The 19,283-nt window shown below is 48.7% G+C and overlaps 1 protein-coding gene across 1 annotated transcript in view; it reads left to right on the top strand.

Annotated features, from left to right (window-relative positions):
- Positions 1-19,283, top strand: part of SPAG17 (sperm associated antigen 17) — a 259,615-nt gene that overhangs the window by 154,692 nt on the left and 85,640 nt on the right. Inside the window, exons 10-11 of the mRNA XM_069760452.1 lie at positions 349-467; positions 624-761. Of these exons, the coding sequence (XP_069616553.1) occupies positions 349-467; positions 624-761 (257 nt within the window). The remainder of the gene's footprint in view (positions 1-348; positions 468-623; positions 762-19,283) is intronic.

Here is a 19,283-nt window from a genome sequence, read left to right as displayed (position 1 = left end):
AATGCTATCTCTATATACAGGGCAGGCAGAGACCCCCATATAATGCTCTCTCTGTATACAGGGCAGGTAGAGACCCCCATATAATGCTATCTCTGTATACAGGGCAGGCAGAGACCCCCATATAATGCTATCTCTGTATACAGGGCAGGCAGAGACCCCCATATAATGCTATCTCTGTATACAGGGCAGGTAGAGACCCCCATATAATGCTATCTCTGTATACAGGGCAGGCAGAGACCCCCATATAATGCTATTCCTATATACAGGGCAGGCAGAGACCCTCATATAATGCTATCTCTGTATACAGGGCAGGCAGAGACCCCCATATAATGCTATCTCTGTATACAGGGCAGGCAGAGACCCCTGTGCCGCTGGAGGCGGACCCCCGGCTGTACGCTGAGCTTCTGGCTGACGTTCCAGAGGATCTGCTCTCTGTTCCCGTCATACTGCACTGTTTGCTGGAGCAGGTACCGTCTTCCGGGGGGCCGGATAGATGTTGGGGGGTTTGTTCATCTTCTGCTCAGTCTATCAGCCGTGGCCTCTGACTGTCAGCTCTGCGGTCGGGACCCCCGGATTATGTGCAGGGTCGGAGGTGGTGACTCTTTTTTTTGTTCACCTGACAGGTCGTTGCAAATGAGGAAGGGCTGCTACCTCCGAGTGAGATGATACCGGACCCCCGAGCCGACGGTCTCGCCCCCGACATTGCTGAGCACTTAGTATCTGTACTGGATTCACTGTCCTTCACAGAGCAAGAGAAGAAGGTGAGAGCCCGGGACCCTCGGTGTGGGGGCTGGGCTGTGTGGTCGGGGCACCCGAAACGGATGGGGCAGTGCTGGTCACTAGGGTTGAGCGACTTTTACTTTTTTAGAGTCGAGTCGGGTTTCGCGAAACCCGACTTTGTCAGAAGTTGGGTCGGGTGAAATCGGCCGATAATTGCGAAAAGTCGTGGATCGAACGAAACACGAAAGTCGGCAGTGAGTGGAGGACAGGAAAACACCTACAGTGCCCATTTTAATGCCAAAAACATCAATTCTTATTACTGAAGCTTGTCAATCTTAATTTAGCTTATAATAATAGTTAGGCATTGAAAACAGGGGGTTCATTTGGCTAAAGTTGTGGGGGGGGTAGGGCTGGCTCAAGATTTTTGTGGGCCCAGGAAACGCGGAATACGTCACGTCGGTGGAGCAGGGAGAGGTAAGTATTGAAACTTTGCAAGTGCTGTGATCCTGAGCAAGCAGGGGGGGCCCACTCGTCGGCATTGGCACTGGCACAGGGCCCCTCAAAGTACGGCGGTGTGTTTGCACGGCGGGGGCGCCTCCCACTGCCAGAGACACTTTTGCGTACTATGAGAGGCCCTGTGCCAGTGACGTCGCCAACTAGTATTCCTCCCCCCACCTGATGAAGGAACCTGCACCTTCATCTGCACCTTCCTCTTTGTCCCCGTGTAAGGTGGTATGGTATGCGGGAAGGGGGACTGTCATGATCCCAATGGCAGGGGATCACAAAAGGACAAGCACACAAAAAACAGAACAAGCTCTAGGGTGATGGAAACTGAGCTGACCGCGATCCTGAAGCTAATTCACAACACTAGCAGTAGCCGGGGAACGTGCCTACGATGATTCTAGACGTCTCGCGCCAGCCGAAGGACTAGCTTCCCCTATTAGAAGAAACAAAGACCTCTCTTGCCTCCAGAGAAACACCCCACAGAAATAGCAGCCCCCCACATGTAATGACGGTGAAATGAGAGGAAAGCACATACGTAGTAATGAAAACAGATTCAGCAAAATGAGGCCCGCTAAAACTAGATAGCAGAGGATACAAAAGTGAACTGCGCGGTCAGCGAAAAACCCTACAAAAAACCATCCTGAAATTACCTGAACTCATGTGCCAACTCATGGAACATGAGGAGTAATATCAGCCCACTAGAGCAACCAGCAACAAGGAATCACATAACTGCAAGCTGGACTAAAACAAAAATAAAGCAAAACGTGGAACAGGAAAATCAAAAACTTAGCTTGTCCTGATGATTACAGAAGCGGAAAGCAGAGGTAACAAGACACACTGATTACATTGATCGCCGGCGAGGAAATGACAAGAAAGCCAGGTTAAATAGGAAACTCCCATATCCTGATAGAACAGGTGGACACCAGAGACCGCAGAGAACACAAGTCACCCAGTACCATCTGTAACCACCAGAGGGAGCCCAAAAACAGAATCCACAACAGTACCCCCCCCCCCCTTGAGGAGGGGTCACCGAACCCTCACGAGAACCACCAGGGCGACCAGGATGAGCCCTATGAAATGCACGGACCAAATCAGCAGCATGAACATCAGAGGCAACCACCCAAGAATTATCCTCCTGACCATAACCCTTCCACTTGACCAAATACTGAAGTTTCCGTCTGGAAACACGAGAATCCAAGATCTTCTCCACAACATACTCCAATTTTCCCTCCACCAGCACCGGAGCAGGAGGCTCAAGCGAAAGAACAACAGGTACCTCATACTTCCGCAACAACGACCGATGGAACACATTATGAATAGCAAACGATGCCGGGAGATCCAAACGAAACGACACAGGGTTAAGAATTTCCAAGATCCTATAGGGACCGATAAACCGAGGCTTGAACTTAGGAGAAGAGACCTTCATAGGAACAAAACGAGAAGACAACCACACCAAGTCCCCAACACGAAGTCGAGGACCCACGCGGCGACGGCGATTAGCAAACTGCTGAGCCCTCTCCTGGGACAACTTCATATTGTCCACCACATGACTCCAAATCTGATGCAACCTATCCACCACCATGTCCACTCCAGGACAATCAGAAGGCTCCACCTGACCAGAGGAAAAACGAGGATGAAACCCCAAATTACAAAAGAAAGGAGAAACCAAGGTAGCAGAACTAGCCCGATTATTAAGGGCAAATTCGGCAAGCGGCAAAAAGGTAACCCAGTCATCTTGATCAGCAGAAACAAAACACCTTAAATAAGTTTCCAAGGTCTGATTAGTTCGTTCCGTCTGGCCATTCGTCTGAGGATGGAATGCAGACGAAAAGGACAAATCAATGCCCATCTTAGCACAGAACGTCCGCCAAAATCTAGACACAAACTGGGATCCCCTGTCAGAAACAATGTTCTCCGGAATCCCATGCAAACGAACCACGTTCTGAAAAAACAGAGGGACCAACTCAGAGGAGGAAGGTAACTTAGGCAAGGGGACCAGATGAACCATCTTAGAAAAGCGGTCACACACAACCCAGATGACGGATATTTTTTGAGAGACAGGGAGATCCGAAATAAAGTCCATGGAAATGTGCGTCCAAGGCCTCTTCGGTATAGGCAAAGGTGACAACAATCCACTGGCCCGAGAACAGCAAGGCTTAGCCCGAGCGCAAACTTCACAAGACTGCACAAAAGAACGCACATCCCTCGACAAAGAAGGCCACCAAAAAGACCTGGCCACCAAGTCTCTAGTACCAAATATTCCAGGATGACCTGCCAACGCAGAAGAATGGACCTCGGAGATGACTCTACTGGTCCAATTATCCGGAACAAACAGTCTTTCAGGCGGACAACGATCAGGTTTATCCGCCTGAAACTCCTGCAAAGCACGTCGCAAGTCTGGGAAGACAGCCGACAAAATCACCCCATCCCTAAGGATACCAGTGGGCTCAGAATTTCCAGGGGAATCAGGCACAAAACTCCTAGAAAGAGCATCCGCCTTCACATTCTTTGAACCTGGCAGATATGAAACCACAAAATCGAAACGGGAGAAAAACAGTGACCAACGAGCCTGTCTAGGATTCAGACGCTTGGCAGACTCAAGGTAAATCAGATTTTTGTGATCAGTCAAGACCACCACACGATGTCTAGCACCCTCAAGCCAATGACGCCACTCCTCAAATGCCCACTTCATGGCCAAAAGCTCCCGATTACCAACATCATAATTCCGCTCAGTGGGCGAAAACTTTCTAGAAAAGAACGCACATGGCTTCATCACCGAGCAATCGGAGCTTCTCTGTGACAAAACCGCCCCCGCTCCAATCTCAGAAGCATCAACCTCAACCTGAAAAGGAAGCGAAACATCTGGCTGACGCAACACAGGAGCAGAAGAAAACCGGCGCTTAAGTTCCTGAAAGGCCTCCACAGCCGCAGGAGACCAATCAGCAACATCAGCACCCTTCTTAGTCAGATCCGTCAAAGGCTTAACAACACTAGAAAAATTAGTTATGAAACGACGATAAAAATTAGCAAAGCCCAAGAACTTCTGTAGACTCTTAAGAGATGTAGGCTGCGTCCAGTCACAAATAGCTTGAACCTTGACGGGATCCATCTCAATAGTAGAAGGGGAAAAAATATACCCCAAAAAAGAAATCTTCTGGACTCCAAATAGACACTTTGAACCTTTTACAAACAAAGAATTGGCCCGCAGGACCTGAAACACCTTCCTGACCTGCTGAACATGGGACTCCCAGTCATCAGAAAAAACCAAAACATCATCCAAATACACAATCATAAATTTATCCAGATATTCACGGAAAATATCGTGCATAAAGGACTGGAAGACAGAAGGAGCATTAGAAAGTCCAAAAGGCATCACCAAATACTCAAAATGGCCCTCAGGCGTATTAAATGCGGTTTTCCACTCATCACCCTGCTTAATCCGCACAAGATTATACGCACCCCGAAGATCAATCTTAGTGAACCATTTAGCCCCCTTAATGCGAGCGAACAAATCAGTCAACAATGGCAAAGGATACTGATATTTGACCGTAATCTTATTCAAAAGACCGTAATCTATACAAGGCCTCAAGGAACCATCTTTTTTGGCCACGAAAAAAAAACCTGCTCCCAAAGGAGATGAAGATGGACGGATATGTCCCTTTTCCAAGGACTCCTTAACATAATCCCGCATAGCAGTATGCTCTGGCACTGACAGATTGAACAAACGACCTTTAGGAAATTTACTGCCAGGAATCAAATCTATAGCACAATCGGAATCCCTGTGAGGAGGAAGCGAATTGAGCTTAGGCTCCTCAAAAACATCCCGATAGTCAGACAAAAATACAGGAACCTCAGAAGGAGTAGATGAAGCGATAGAAATCGGAGGTGCATCATCATGAACCCCCTGACATCCCCAGCTTAACACAGACATCGTTTTCCAGTCCAAGACTGGGTTATGAGTTTGTAACCATGGCAGACCAAGCACTAAGACATCATGTAAATTATACAGTACCAGGAAGCGAATCACCTCCTGATGAACGGGAGTCATACGCATGGTCACGTGTGTCCAGTACTGAGGTTTATTCATAGCCAAAGGTGTAGAGTCAATTCCTTTCAAAGGAATAGGGACTTCCAGAGGCTCCAGACTAAACCCACAGCGGTTGGCAAATGACCAATCCATAAGACTCAGGGCAGCGCCTGAATCCACATAGGCATCGACGGAAATGGCTGATAATGAACAAATCAGAGTCACAGACAGAATGAACTTAGACTGTAAAGTACTAATGGCAACAGACTTATCAACCTTTTTTGTGCGTTTAGAGCATGCTGATATAACATGAGCTGAATCACCACAATAAAAACACAACCCATTTTTCCGCCTATAGTTTTGCCGTTCACTTCTGGACTGAATTCTATCACATTGCATTGTCTCAGGTGCCTGTTCAGAAGACACCGCCAAATGGTGCACAGGTTTGCGCTCCCGTAAACGCCGATCAATCTGAATAGCCATAGTCATAGACTCATTCAGACCTGTAGGCGCCGGGAACCCCACCATAACATCTTTAATGGCCTCAGAAAGGCCATCTCTGAATTTTGCAGCCAGAGCGCACTCATTCCACTGAGTAAGCACCGACCACCTCCGAAATTTCTGACAATATATTTCTGCTTCATCTTGCCCCTGAGAGAGAGCCAATAAAGCTTTTTCAGCCTGAATCTCTAGGTTAGGTTCCTCATAGAGCAAACCCAATGCCAGAAAAAACGCATCCACATTGAGCAACGCAGGATCCCCTGGTGCCAATGCAAATGCCCAATTCTGAGGGTCACCCCGCAGAAAAGATATTACAATTTTGACTTGCTGAGCAGGGTCTCCAGAGGAGCGAGATTTCAAAGAAAGAAACAACTTGCAATTGTTCCTAAAATTCAGAAAACTAGATCTATCTCCAGAAAAAAACTCTGGGATAGGAATTCTAGGTTCAGACATAGGAGCATGTACAACAAAATCCTGTATATTTTGAACCTTAGCAGCAAGATTATTCAGGCTGGAAGCCAAACTCTGGACGTCCATGATAAACAGCTGAGGTCAGAGCCATTCAAGGATTAAGAGGAGGTAAGACACAGCCAGGCTGTAATTAAGGCTAGGAAGCAAACTCTGAGGGAAGGGAAAAAAAAAAAAAAAAAACTTCCTCAGACTACTTTTCCTCCTACTTCAGCCAATACCACTTTTCTGGCCGGCGATACTGTCATGATCCCAATGGCAGGGGATCACAAAAGGACAAGCACACAAAAAACAGAACAAGCTCTAGGGTGATGGAAACTGAGCTGACCGCGATCCTGAACCTAATTCACAACACTAGCAGTAGCCGGGGAACGTGCCTACGATGATTCTAGACGTCTCGCGCCAGCCGAAAGACTAGCTTCCCCTATTAGAAGAAACAAAGACCTCTCTTGCCTCCAGAGAAACACCCCACAGAAATAGCAGCCCCCCACATGTAATGACGGTGAAATGAGAGGAAAGCACATACGTAGTAATGAAAACAGATTCAGCAAAATGAGGCCCACTAAAACTAGATAGCAGAGGATACAAAAGTGAACTGCGAGGTCAGCGAAAAACCCTACAAAAAACCATCCTGAAATTACCTGAACTCATGTGCCAACTCATGGAACATGAGGAGTAATATCAGCCCACTAGAGCAACCAGCAACAAGGAATCACATAACTGCAAGCTGGACTAAAACAAAAATAAAGCAAAACGTGGAACAGGAAAATCAAAAACTTAGCTTGTCCTGATGATTACAGAAGCGGAAAGCAGAGGTAACAAGACACACTGATTACATTGATCGCCGGCGAGGAAATGACAAGAAAGCCAGGTTAAATAGGAAACTCTCATATCCTGATAGAACAGGTGGACACCAGAGACCGCAGAGAACACAAGTCACCCAGTACCATCTGTAACCACCAGAGGGAGCCCAAAAACAGAATCCACAACAGGGGACCTGACTTTCAGCAGGGTCACAATCTTGCAGTGTAGCGTGCACGGGGAATGTTGCGTTATGGGTCAATGTACCAGCAGACTTATCAATCACTGGCTGGGCAATGGGCAGGATGAGGAGGAAACACAGATATAGGCCCAAAGAATAAAGTGGGCTAAATGCAGTTCAAAATTGGTAACAGAAGTAAACAGGCGGCACTGGTTTGTAAAGTGGAGGAGAACACCAAGCAGCCGCAGACACCGCTAGTAGGCCCAACCAAACCAGTAGGCCAAATGCAGTGTAATATTTGATATAGGCTGAAAGCCTGTAAATTTAAGATCACCTTTATTCTGTGGAGAACACCAAGCTGCGGCTCACACCATTTGTAGGCCCAACCAAAGAAGTAGGCCAAATGCAGTTAAATATCTGACACCGGATGAAAATTGAGGCTCAGCTTTGTTCAGTGGAGGACAACAGTAATGGGGGCAGACAGAGTTATTAGGCATTAATAAGTAATTAGGCAAAATGCAGTTCAAAATAGGTAAGTGGAGTACACAGGCGGCACAGCTTCGTAAAGCGGAGGACAGTTGTAATGTGTGGCGCTGACAGACAGGCAGACAGAGGCCTAAAATAAAAAAAAGGAGGCTAAATGCGGTTCAAAACTGCTACCAGGACTAACCCGGCGGCCTAGCTTGTTTCAGGGGGGAGACTTGTAATGTGTGGCGCGGACAGACAGACAGAGGCCTAAAATAAAAAAAGGTGGCAAAATGCGGTTCAGAATTGGTAACCAGATTACTCAGGTGGCATAGCTTTGTTCAGCGGAGGACAACTGTTATAAGTGGCTGGCGCCCGCTCCATAGTCCCCGCAGTCTGTGTCCCCGGTGCTCCGCTCCCCGCAGTCAGTGTCCCCGGCACTCCGCTCCCCGCAGTCAGTGTCCCCAGTGCTCCGCTCCCCGCAGTCAGTGTCCCCGGCGCTCCGCTCCCCGCAGTCAGTGTCCCCGGCGCTCCGCTCCCCGCAGTCAGTGTCCCCGGCGCTCCGCTCCCCGCAGTCAGTGTCCCCGGCGCTCCGCTCCCCGCAGTCAGTGTCCCCGGCGCTCCGCTCCCCGCAGTCAGTGTCCCCGGCGCTCCGCTCCCCGCAGTCAGTGTCCCCGGCGCTCCGCTCCCCGCAGTCAGTGTCCCCGGCGCTCCGCTCCCCGCAGTCAGTGTCCCCGGCGCTCCGCTCCCCGCAGTCAGTGTCCCCGGCGCTCCGCTCCCCGCAGTCAGTGTCCCCGGCGCTCCGCTCCCCGCAGTCAGTGTCCCCGGCGCTCCGCTCCCCGCAGTCAGTGTCCCCGGCGCTCCGCTCCCCGCAGTCAGTGTCCCCGGCGCTCCGCTCCCCGCAGTCAGTGTCCCCGGCGCTCCGCTCCCCGCAGTCAGTGTCCCCGGCGCTCCGCTCCCCGCAGTCAGTGTCCCCGGAGCTCGGCTCCCCGCAGTCAGTGTCCCTGGCGCTCCGCTCCCCGCAGTCAGTGTCCCCGGCGCTCCGCTCCCCGCAGTCAGTGTCCCCGGCGCTCCGCTGCTTACTCCCCGCAGTCAGTGTCCCCGGCGCCCGCTCCATACTCCCCTCCGGTCACCGCTAACACAGGGTTAATGCCGGCGGTAACGCATTCCGTTACCGCCGGTATTAATCCTGTGTGTACCCAACCTTTTACTATTGATGCTGCCTATGCGGCATCAATAGTAAAAAAATGTAATGTTAAAAATTGTAAAAAAACAAAAAACCTGCTATACTCACCCTCCGTTGTTGTCCGCTGAGGCGCTCGCGCCTGCCGCCATCTTCCTTTCCCAGCGATGCTTTGCGAAATTACCCAGAAGACCTAGCGGTCTCGCGAGACCGCTAAGTCATATGGGTAATTTCGCAAAGCATCCTGGGAATGCAAGATGGCGGCAGCCGCGCACCCATCGTCACAGCGCCGTTGGATCCAAGGAGGTGGAGAGACGGGACGCTGAGGAGCAGCGACCAGAATGGTGAATATGTTAAACTACAAGGGGCTCGATCGATAGGTGAGTATGTTTATTTTTTATTTTTTTAACCTGTGACATACGTGGCTCGGTAATATAGTACGTCACTGGGCAATATACTACGTAACTGGGCAATATACTACGTCACTGGGCAATATACTACGTAACTGGGCAATATACTACGTAACTGGGCAATATACTACGTAACTGGGCAATATACTACGTGGCTGGGCAATATACTACGTGACTGGGCAATATACTACGTAACTGGGCAATATACTACGTGACTGGGCAATATACTACGTAACTGGGCAATATACTACGTGACTGGGCAATATACTACGTAACCGGGCAATATACTACGTAACCGGGCAATATACTACGTGACTGGGCAATATACTACGTAACTGGGCAATATACTACGTAACTGGGCAATATACTACGTGGCTGGGCAATATACTACGTGGCTGGGCAATATACTACGTAACTGGGCAATATACTACGTGACTGGGCACTATACTACGTAACTGGGCAATATACTACGTGACTGGGCACTATACTACGTAACTGGGCAATATACTACGTGACTGGGCAATATACTACGTGACTGGGCAATATACTACGTGACTGGGCAATATACTACGTAACTGGGCAATATACTACGTAACCGGGCAATATACTACGTAACCGGGCAATATACTACGTGACTGGGCAATATACTACGTAACTGGGCAATATACTACGTAACTGGGCAATATACTACGTGGCTGGGCAATATACTACGTGGCTGGGCAATATACTACGTAACTGGGCAATATACTACGTGACTGGGCACTATACTACGTAACTGGGCAATATACTACGTGACTGGGCACTATACTACGTAACTGGGCAATATACTACGTGACTGGGCAATATACTACGTGCCTGGGCAATATAATACGTGACTGGGCAATATACTACGTGGCTGGGCAATATACTACGTGACTGGGCAATATACTACGTGGCTGGGCAATATACTACGTGGCTAGGCAATATACTACGTGGCTGGGCAATATACTACGTGGCTGGGCAATATACTACATAGCTGTGCTGTATACTACGTGACTGGGCAATATACTACGTGACTGGGCAATATACTACGTGGCTGGGCAATATACTACGTGGCTGGGTAATATGCTACGTGGCTGGGCAATATACTACGTGGCTGGGCAATATACTACGTGGCTGGGCAATATACTACGTGGCTGGGCAATATACTACGTGGCTGGGCAATATACTACGTGGCTGGGCAATATACTACGTGGCTGGGCAATATACTACGTAACTGGGCAATATACTACGTGACTGGGCAATATACTACGTGGCTGGGCAATATACTACGTCGCTCTGCAATATACTACGTGGCTGGGCAATATCCTACGTAACTGGGCAATATACTACGTGGCTGGGCAATATCCTACGTGGCTGGGCAATATACTACGTAACTGGGCAATATACTACGTGGCTGGGCAATATACTACGTGACTGGGCAATATACTATGTGACTGGGCTATATACTACGTGGCTGGGCAATATACTACGTGACTGGGCAATATACTACGTGGCTGGGCAATATACTACGTGGCTGGGTAATATACTACGTGGCTGGGCAATATACTACGTGGCTGGGCAATATACTACGTGGCTGGGCAATATACTACGTGGCTGGGCAATATACTACATAGCTGTGCTGTATACTATGTGACTGGGCAATATACTACGTGACTGGGCAATATACAACGTGGCTGGGCAATATACTACGTGGCTGGGCAATATACTACGTGGCTGGGCAATATACTACATAGCTGGGCAATATACTACATAGCTGTGCTGTATACTACGTGGCTGGGCAATATACTACGTGACTGGGCAATATACTACGTGGCTGGGCAATATACTACGTGGCTGGGCAATATACTACGTGACTGGGCAATATACTACGTGGCTGGGCAATATGCTAGGTGACTGGGCAATATACTACGTGGCTGGGCAATATACTACGTGACTGGGCAATATACTACGTCGCTGGGCAATATACTACGTGACTGGGCAATATACTACGTGGCTGGGCAATATACTACGTGACTGGGCAATATACTACGTGGCTGGGCAATATACTACGTCGCTGGGCAATATACTACGTGACTGGGCAATATACTACGTGGCTGGCCAATATACTACGTGGCTGGGCAATATGCTAGGTGGCTGGGCGATATACTACGTGGCTGGACAATATACTACGTGGACATGCATATTCTAGAATACCCGATGCGTTAGAATCGGGCCACCATCTAGTAATAAATAAACTGGTGGCATAGCTAGGTGCAGGGGTGGGCTCCTATGCTGAGTAGCAGACAGTGGTAGTAGGCGCAAAGTATTAACTGGTCTAAATGGAGGCCAGGGCCCCTGTATATTTTTACTATCATCTATCATTGCAACAAATTTGTATTGGCAGTGCCATTGAAGGATTTAACAGCACAGACTACACAGTGGTGGGGCAGGTAAGTTTTGCAAGTGGTAGAGCACTGTTCGAGCGGGGGGGGGGAACACTCTCTCATGGCCGGCGGTACAGGCACAGGGCCCCTCATATTACGACGGTGTGTGTGACGTTGGTTGTGCACCACCACCGTCAGAGACACTTCATTGTACCATGAGGGACCCTGTGCCAGTGCCGTCGCCCAAGAGTGGGCACACCCACCTGTCCAGGGAAATGGGACTCGCACGGGTGCTTGCGCCAGATGGTGACCACGGCCCTGTGGGGGGAGTCAGCCCATTTAGAGAGGTATGAAAATGGCCTATGGTGGACATTCAGCAGCTGCAAATGGAGGAATTGGAGCAGTCAGTAAGAGGAGGCCAAATACAAGACATTTTTCAGTCAAGCTACGTGTCAGCCGGGCAAGGTGGGGCAAAATAATTCGAAATCCAGTTGTGGTTAATTTTAATGAAGGTTAGATCATCAACATTCTGGGTAGCCAGACGAGTCCTTTTTTCGGTCAATATTGAACCTGCAGCACTGAATACTCTTTCTGATAGCACACTAGAAGCAGGGCAAGCGAGCTCCTGTAATGCATATTCTGCCAATTCTGGCCAGGTGTCTAATTTGGATGCCCAGTAATCAAATGGGAATGACCTGTGAGGGAGAACATCGATAAGGGAGGAAAAGTAGTTCGTAACCATACTGGACAAATGTTGTCTCCTGTCACTTTGAATCGATGCTGCAGTACCTGTCCTGTCTGCGGTCATAGCAAAATCACTCCACAATCTGGTCAGAACACCCCTCTGTCCAACGCCACTTCTGATTTCTGCACCTCTAACACCTCTGCCATGTTGCCCCCTACAGCTCGTGTGAGAACGATCACCGCCGCTGTGTGCTGGGAATGCTTGAACCAAACGGCCTACCAGAGTTGCTTGTTTGGTTGCCAATATTTGCTCAAGGTTCTCATGTGGCATGATATTTTGTAATTTTCCTTTGTATCGTGGATCCAGGAGGCAGGCCAATCAGTATTCTTTACCGGTCATCATTTTGATAATATGGGGGTCCCGTTTTAGGATACGCGAGGCATAATCTGCCATGTGGGCCAAAGTTCCAGGTGTCAATTCACTGCTTGTGCTGGGTTGAGGAGCACTTTCTTGAAAATCTACATCACTTGTGGCCCGCAAAAACCCTGTACCTGACCTTGCAATGCCACCAGTTTCTATTTCCCCCTGTGAAGCATCCTCCTCCCGTAAACATTCAGCCCCATCATACTCCTCCTCCTTCTCCTCCTCCTACTCCTCTTTGTCCGCCACCTCTTCCAGGAGAGTTCCCTGAGCAGACAATGGCTGACTGTCATCAAGGCTTCCCTCCTCCTCGGCCGCAGACGCCAGCTCCTTAATGTGCGTCAAACTTTGCATCAGCAGACACATTAGGGGGATGCTCATGCTTATGATGGCGTCGTCCGCACTGACCAGCCGTGTGCATTCCTCAAAACACTGAAGGACTTGACAGAGGTCATGTAGCTTCGACCACTGCACACCTGACAACTCCATGTCTGCCATCCTACTGCCTGCCCATGTATCTTTATCCTCCCACAAATACATGACAGCACGCCTCTGTTCGCACAGCCTGTGAAGCATGTGCAGTGTGGAGTTCCACCTTGTTGCCATGTCGATTATTAGGCGGTGCTGGGGAAGATTCAGCGATCGCTGATGGTTAAGCATACGGCTGGAGTGTACGGGCGACCGGCGGATGTTCGAGCAAAGTCTGCGCACCTTCAGGAGCAGGGCTAGTAAATCTGGGTAATTCTTGAGGAAGCACTGCACCACCAGGTTCAAGGTGTGAGCCAGGCAAGGTATGTATTTCAGTTCTGAAAGGGCTATGGCAGCCATAAAATTCCTTCCATTATCACTGACTACCTTGCCTGCCTCAAGATGTACACTGCCCAGCCATGACTCAGTTTCTTGCTGCAAGCACTCGGCCAGTACTTCCGCGGTGTGTCTGTTGTCGCCCAAACACTTCATTTGCAGCACAGCCTGTTGACGCTTCCCACTAGCTGTTCCATAATGGGACACCACGGGTGCAACACTGACAGCTGCGGATGGAGTGGTCGTGCGACTGCGCTCTGTATACGAGCTTTCGCTTCTGGAGGAGGAGGAGCAGCAAACACCTACAGCCAACTGTTTCCTAGACCGTGGGCTAGACAGAACTGTGCCACTATGGCTGTCCCCTGTGGACCCTGCATCCACCACATTAACCCAGTGTGCCGTGATGGACATGTAACGTCCCTGGCCATGCCTACTGGTCCATACATCTGTTGTGAGGTGCACCTTTCTACTAACAGATTGCCTGAGTGCATGGACAATGCGGTCTTTGACATGCTGGTGGAGGGCTGGGATGGCTTTTCTCGCAAAGAAGTGTCGACTGGGTAAGTCGTAGCGTGGTACTGCATAGGCCATCAGGGCTTTGAAAGCTTCGCTTTCAACCAAACGGTATGGCATCATCTCTAACGAGATTAGTTGAACTATGTAGCCGTTCAAACCCTGTGTACGCGGATGTGAGGATGAGTACTTTCTTTTCCTATCGAGAGTCTCTTGTAGGCTGAGCTGGACTGGAGAGCTGCATATGGTGGAACTAGCGGGGGTGCCGGTGGACATGGCAGATTGAGAGAGGCTTGGCGATGGTATTCTTGATGTTGGCCTACCGACAGTGTTTCCAACCAAGAACCTTGCGATTCCCTGACTGTTTTGGCCTTGCGACAATACCTGTTATGTTTGCTAATGACAGGTGTTATGAAGGCAATCCAGAAGCACAGAGTGCTTAGCGATCAGAGCGCACACAGTGATCTGACAAATACCCAAAAATACAAGAACGAGCTCTGAGACGTGGAAACTCTGTAGACTGCACACCTGATCCTATCCTAAACACAACTAAACGCGGCTGTGGATTGCGCCTAACAACTACCTAGGCAACTCGGCACAGCCTAAGAAACTAGCTAGCCTGAAGATAGAAAAATAGGCCTGACTTGCCCCAGAGAAATTCCCCAAAGGAAAAGGCAGCCCCCCACATATAATGACTGTGAGTAAGATGAAAAGACAAAACGTAGGGATGAAATAGATTCAGCAAAGTGGGGCCCGATATTCTAGGACAGAGCGAGGACAGTAAAGCGAACTTTGCAGTCTACAAAAAACCCTAAAGCAAAACCACGCAAAGGGGGCAAAAAAAAACCCACCGTGCCGAACTAACGGCACGGCGGTACACCCTTTGCGTCTCAGAGCTTCCAGCAAAACAAAAGACAAGCTGGACAGAAAAAAAGCAACAAAAAAGCAAAAAGCACTTAGCTATACAGAGCAGCAGGTCACAGGAACAATCAGGAGAAGCTCAGATCCAACACTGAAACATTGACAAGGAGCAAGGATAGCAGCATCAGGCGGAGTTAAGTAATGAAGCAGTTAACGAGCTCACCAGAACACCTGAGGGAGGAAGCTCAGAAGCTGCAGTACCACTTGTGACCACAGGAGTGAATTCAGCCACAGAATTCACAACAGTACCCCCCCCTTGAGGAGGGGTCACCGAACCCTCACCAGAGCCCCCAGGTCGACCAGGATGAGCCGCATGAACTCACGAACAAGATCGGAAGCATGAACATCAGAGGCAAAAACCCAGGAATTATCTTCCTGAGCATAACCCTTCCATTTAACCAGATACTGGAGTTTCCGTCTAGAAACACGAGAATCCAAAATCTTCTCCACAATATACTCCAATTCCCCCTCCACCAAAACCGGGGCAGGAGGCTCAACAGATGGAACCATAGGTGCCACGTATCTCCGCAACAACGACCTATGGAATACATTATGTATGGAAAAGGAGTCTGGGAGGGTCAAACGAAAAGACACAGGATTGAGAACCTCAGAAATCCTATACGGACCAATAAAACGAGGTTTAAATTTAGGAGAGGAAACCTTCATAGGAATATGACGAGAAGATAACCAAACCAGATCCCCAACACGAAGTCGGGGACCCACACGGCGTCTGCGATTAGCGAAAAGTTGAGCTTTCTCCTGGGACAAGATCAAATTGTCCACTACCTGAGTCCAGATCTGCTGCAACCTATCCACCACAGAATCCACACCAGGACAGTCCGAAGACTCAACCTGTCCTGAAGAGAAACGAGGATGGAACCCAGAATTGCAAAAAAATGGAGAAACCAAGGTAGCCGAGCTGGCCCGATTATTAAGGGCGAACTCAGCCAACGGCAAAAAGGACACCCAATCATCCTGGTCTGCAGAAACAAAACATCTCAGATATGTTTCCAAGGTCTGATTGGTTCGTTCGGTCTGGCCATTAGTCTGAGGATGGAAAGCCGAGGAAAAGGATAGGTCAATGCCCATCCTACCACAAAAGGCTCGCCAAAACCTTGAAACAAACTGGGAACCTCTGTCAGAAACAATATTCTCAGGAATGCCATGCAACCGAACCACATGCTGAAAGAACAAAGGTACCAAATCAGAGGAGGAAGGCAATTTAGCCAAGGGCACCAGATGGACCATTTTAGAAAAGCGATCACAGACCACCCAAATGACTGACATCTTTTGAGAAACGGGAAGGTCAGAAATGAAATCCATCGAAATATGTGTCCAAGGCCTCTTTGGGACCGGCAAGGGCAAAAGCAACCCACTGGCACGAGAACAGCAGGGCTTAGCCCTAGCACAAATCCCACAGGACTGCACAAAAGTACGTACATCCCGTGACAGAGATGACCACCAGAAGGATCTAGCCACTAACTCTCTGGTACCAAAGATTCCAGGATGACCAGCCAACACCGAACAATGAAGTTCAGAGATAAGTTTATTAGTCCACCTATCAGGGACGAACAGTTTCTCTGCTGGACAACGATCAGGTTTATTCGCCTGAAATTTTTGCAGCACCCGCCGCAAATCAGGGGAGATGGCAGACACAATGACTCCTTCCTTGAGGATACCCGCTGGCTCAGATAAACCCGGAGAGTCGGGCACAAAACTCCTAGACAGAGCATCCGCCTTCACATTTTTAGAGCCCGGAAGGTACGAAATCACAAAGTCGAAGCGGGCAAAAAATAACGACCAACGGGCCTGTCTAGGATTCAAGCGCTTGGCAGACTCGAGATAAGTCAAGTTCTTATGATCAGTCAATACCACCACGCGATGCTTAGCTCCTTCAAGCCAATGACGCCACTCCTCGAATGCCCACTTCATGGCCAGCAACTCTCGATTGCCCACATCATAATTACGCTCAGCGGGCGAAAACTTCCTGGAAAAGAAAGCACATGGTTTCATCACTGAGCAATCAGAACCTCTCTGTGACAAAACCGCCCCTGCTCCAATCTCAGAAGCATCAACCTCGACCTGGAACGGAAGAGAAACATCTGGCTGACACAACACAGGGGCAGAACAAAAACGACGCTTCAACTCCTGAAAAGCTTCCACAGCAGCAGAAGACCAATTAACCAAATCAGCACCCTTCTTGGTCAAATCGGTCAATGGTTTGGCAATGCTAGAAAAATTACAGATGAAGCGACGATAAAAATTAGCAAAGCCCAGGAACTTTTGCAGACTTTTCAGAGATGTCGGCTGAATCCAATCCTGGATGGCTTGGACCTTAACTGGATCCATCTCGATAGTAGAAGGGGTAAAGATGAACCCCAAAAATGAAACTTTCTGCACACCGAAGAGACACTTTGATCCCTTCACAAACAAAGAGTTAGCACGCAGGACCTGAAAAACCATTCTGACCTGCTTCACATGAGACTCCCAATCATCTGAGAAGATCAAAATGTCATCCAAGTAAACAATCAGGAATTTATCCAGATACTCACGGAAGATGTCATGCATAAAAGACTGAAACACAGATGGAGCATTGGCAAGTCCGAACGGCATCACTAGATACTCAAAATGACCCTCGGGCGTATTGAATGCAGTTTTCCATTCATCTCCTTGCCTGATTCTCACCAGATTATACGCACCACGAAGATCTATCTTAGTGAACCAACTAGCCCCCTTAATCCGAGCAAACAAGTCAGATAACAATGGCAAGGGATACTGAAATTTAACAGTGATCTTATTAAGAAGGCGGTAATCAATACACGGTCTCAGCGAACCATCCTTCTTGGCTACAAAGAAGAACCCTGCTCCCAGTGGTGATGACGATGGGCGAATATGTCCCTTCTCCAGGGATTCCTTCACATAACTGCGCATAGCGGCGTGTTCGGGCACGGATAAATTAAATAATCGACCTTTAGGGAATTTACTACCAGGAATCAAATTGATAGCACAATCACAATCCCTATGCGGAGGTAGAGCATCGGACTTGGGCTCTTCAAATACATCCTGATAATCAGACAAGAACTCTGGGACCTCAGAAGGGGTGGATGACGAAATCGACAAAAATGGAACATCACCATGTACCCCCTGACAACCCCAGCTGGATACCGACATGGAATTCCAATCCAATACTGGATTATGGGTTTGTAGCCATGGCAACCCCAACACGACCACATCATGCAGATTATGCAACACCAGAAAGCGAATAACTTCCTGATGTGCAGGAGCCATGCACATGGTCAGCTGGGCCCAGTATTGAGGTTTATTCTTGGCCAAAGGTGTAGCATCAATTCCTCTCAATGGAATAGGACACCGCAAAGGCTCCAAGAAAAACCCACAACGTTTAGCATAATCCAAATCCATCAGATTCAGGGCAGCGCCCGAATCCACAAACGCCATGACAGAAAACGACGACAAAGAGCATATCAAGGTAATGGACAGAAGGAATTTGGACTGTACAGTACCAATGACGGCAGACCTAGCGGACCGCTTAGTGCGCTTAGGACAATCAGAAATAGCATGAGTGGAATCACCACAGTAGAAACACAGACCATTCAGACGTCTGTATTCCTGCCGTTCAACTCTAGTCATAGTCCTATCGCACTGCATAGGCTCAGGTTTAACCTCAGGCAGTACCGCCAAATGGTGCACAGATTTACGCTCGCGCAAGCGTCGACCGATCTGAATGGCCAAAGACAAAGACTCATTCAAACCAGCAGGCATAGGAAATCCCACCATGACATCCTTAAGAGCCTCAGAGAGACCCTTTCTGAACAAAGCTGCCAGCGCAGATTCATTCCACTGAGTGAGTACTGACCATTTCCTAAATTTCTGACAATATACTTCTATATCATCCTGACCCTGGCACAAAGCCAGCAAATTTTTCTCAGCCTGATCCACTGAATTAGGCTCATCGTACAGCAATCCGAGCGCCAGGAAAAACGCATCGACACTACTCAATGCAGGGTCTCCTGGCGCAAGAGAAAATGCCCAGTCTTGAGGGTCGCCGCGCAAAAAAGAAATAATAATCAAAACCTGTTGAATAGGATTACCAGAAGAATGAGGTTTCAAGGCCAGAAATAGCTTACAATTATTTTTGAAACTTAGAAACTTAGTTCTATCTCCAAAAAACAAATCAGGAATAGGAATTCTTGGTTCTAACATAGATTTCTGATCAATAGTATCTTGAATTTTTTGTACATTTATAACGAGATTATC

Source organism: Ranitomeya imitator, chromosome 3, assembly GCF_032444005.1.
Source record: "Ranitomeya imitator isolate aRanImi1 chromosome 3, aRanImi1.pri, whole genome shotgun sequence".
Classification (NCBI taxonomy): domain Eukaryota; kingdom Metazoa; phylum Chordata; class Amphibia; order Anura; family Dendrobatidae; genus Ranitomeya; species Ranitomeya imitator.
This window is presented reverse-complemented; position numbering and strand designations above follow the sequence as displayed.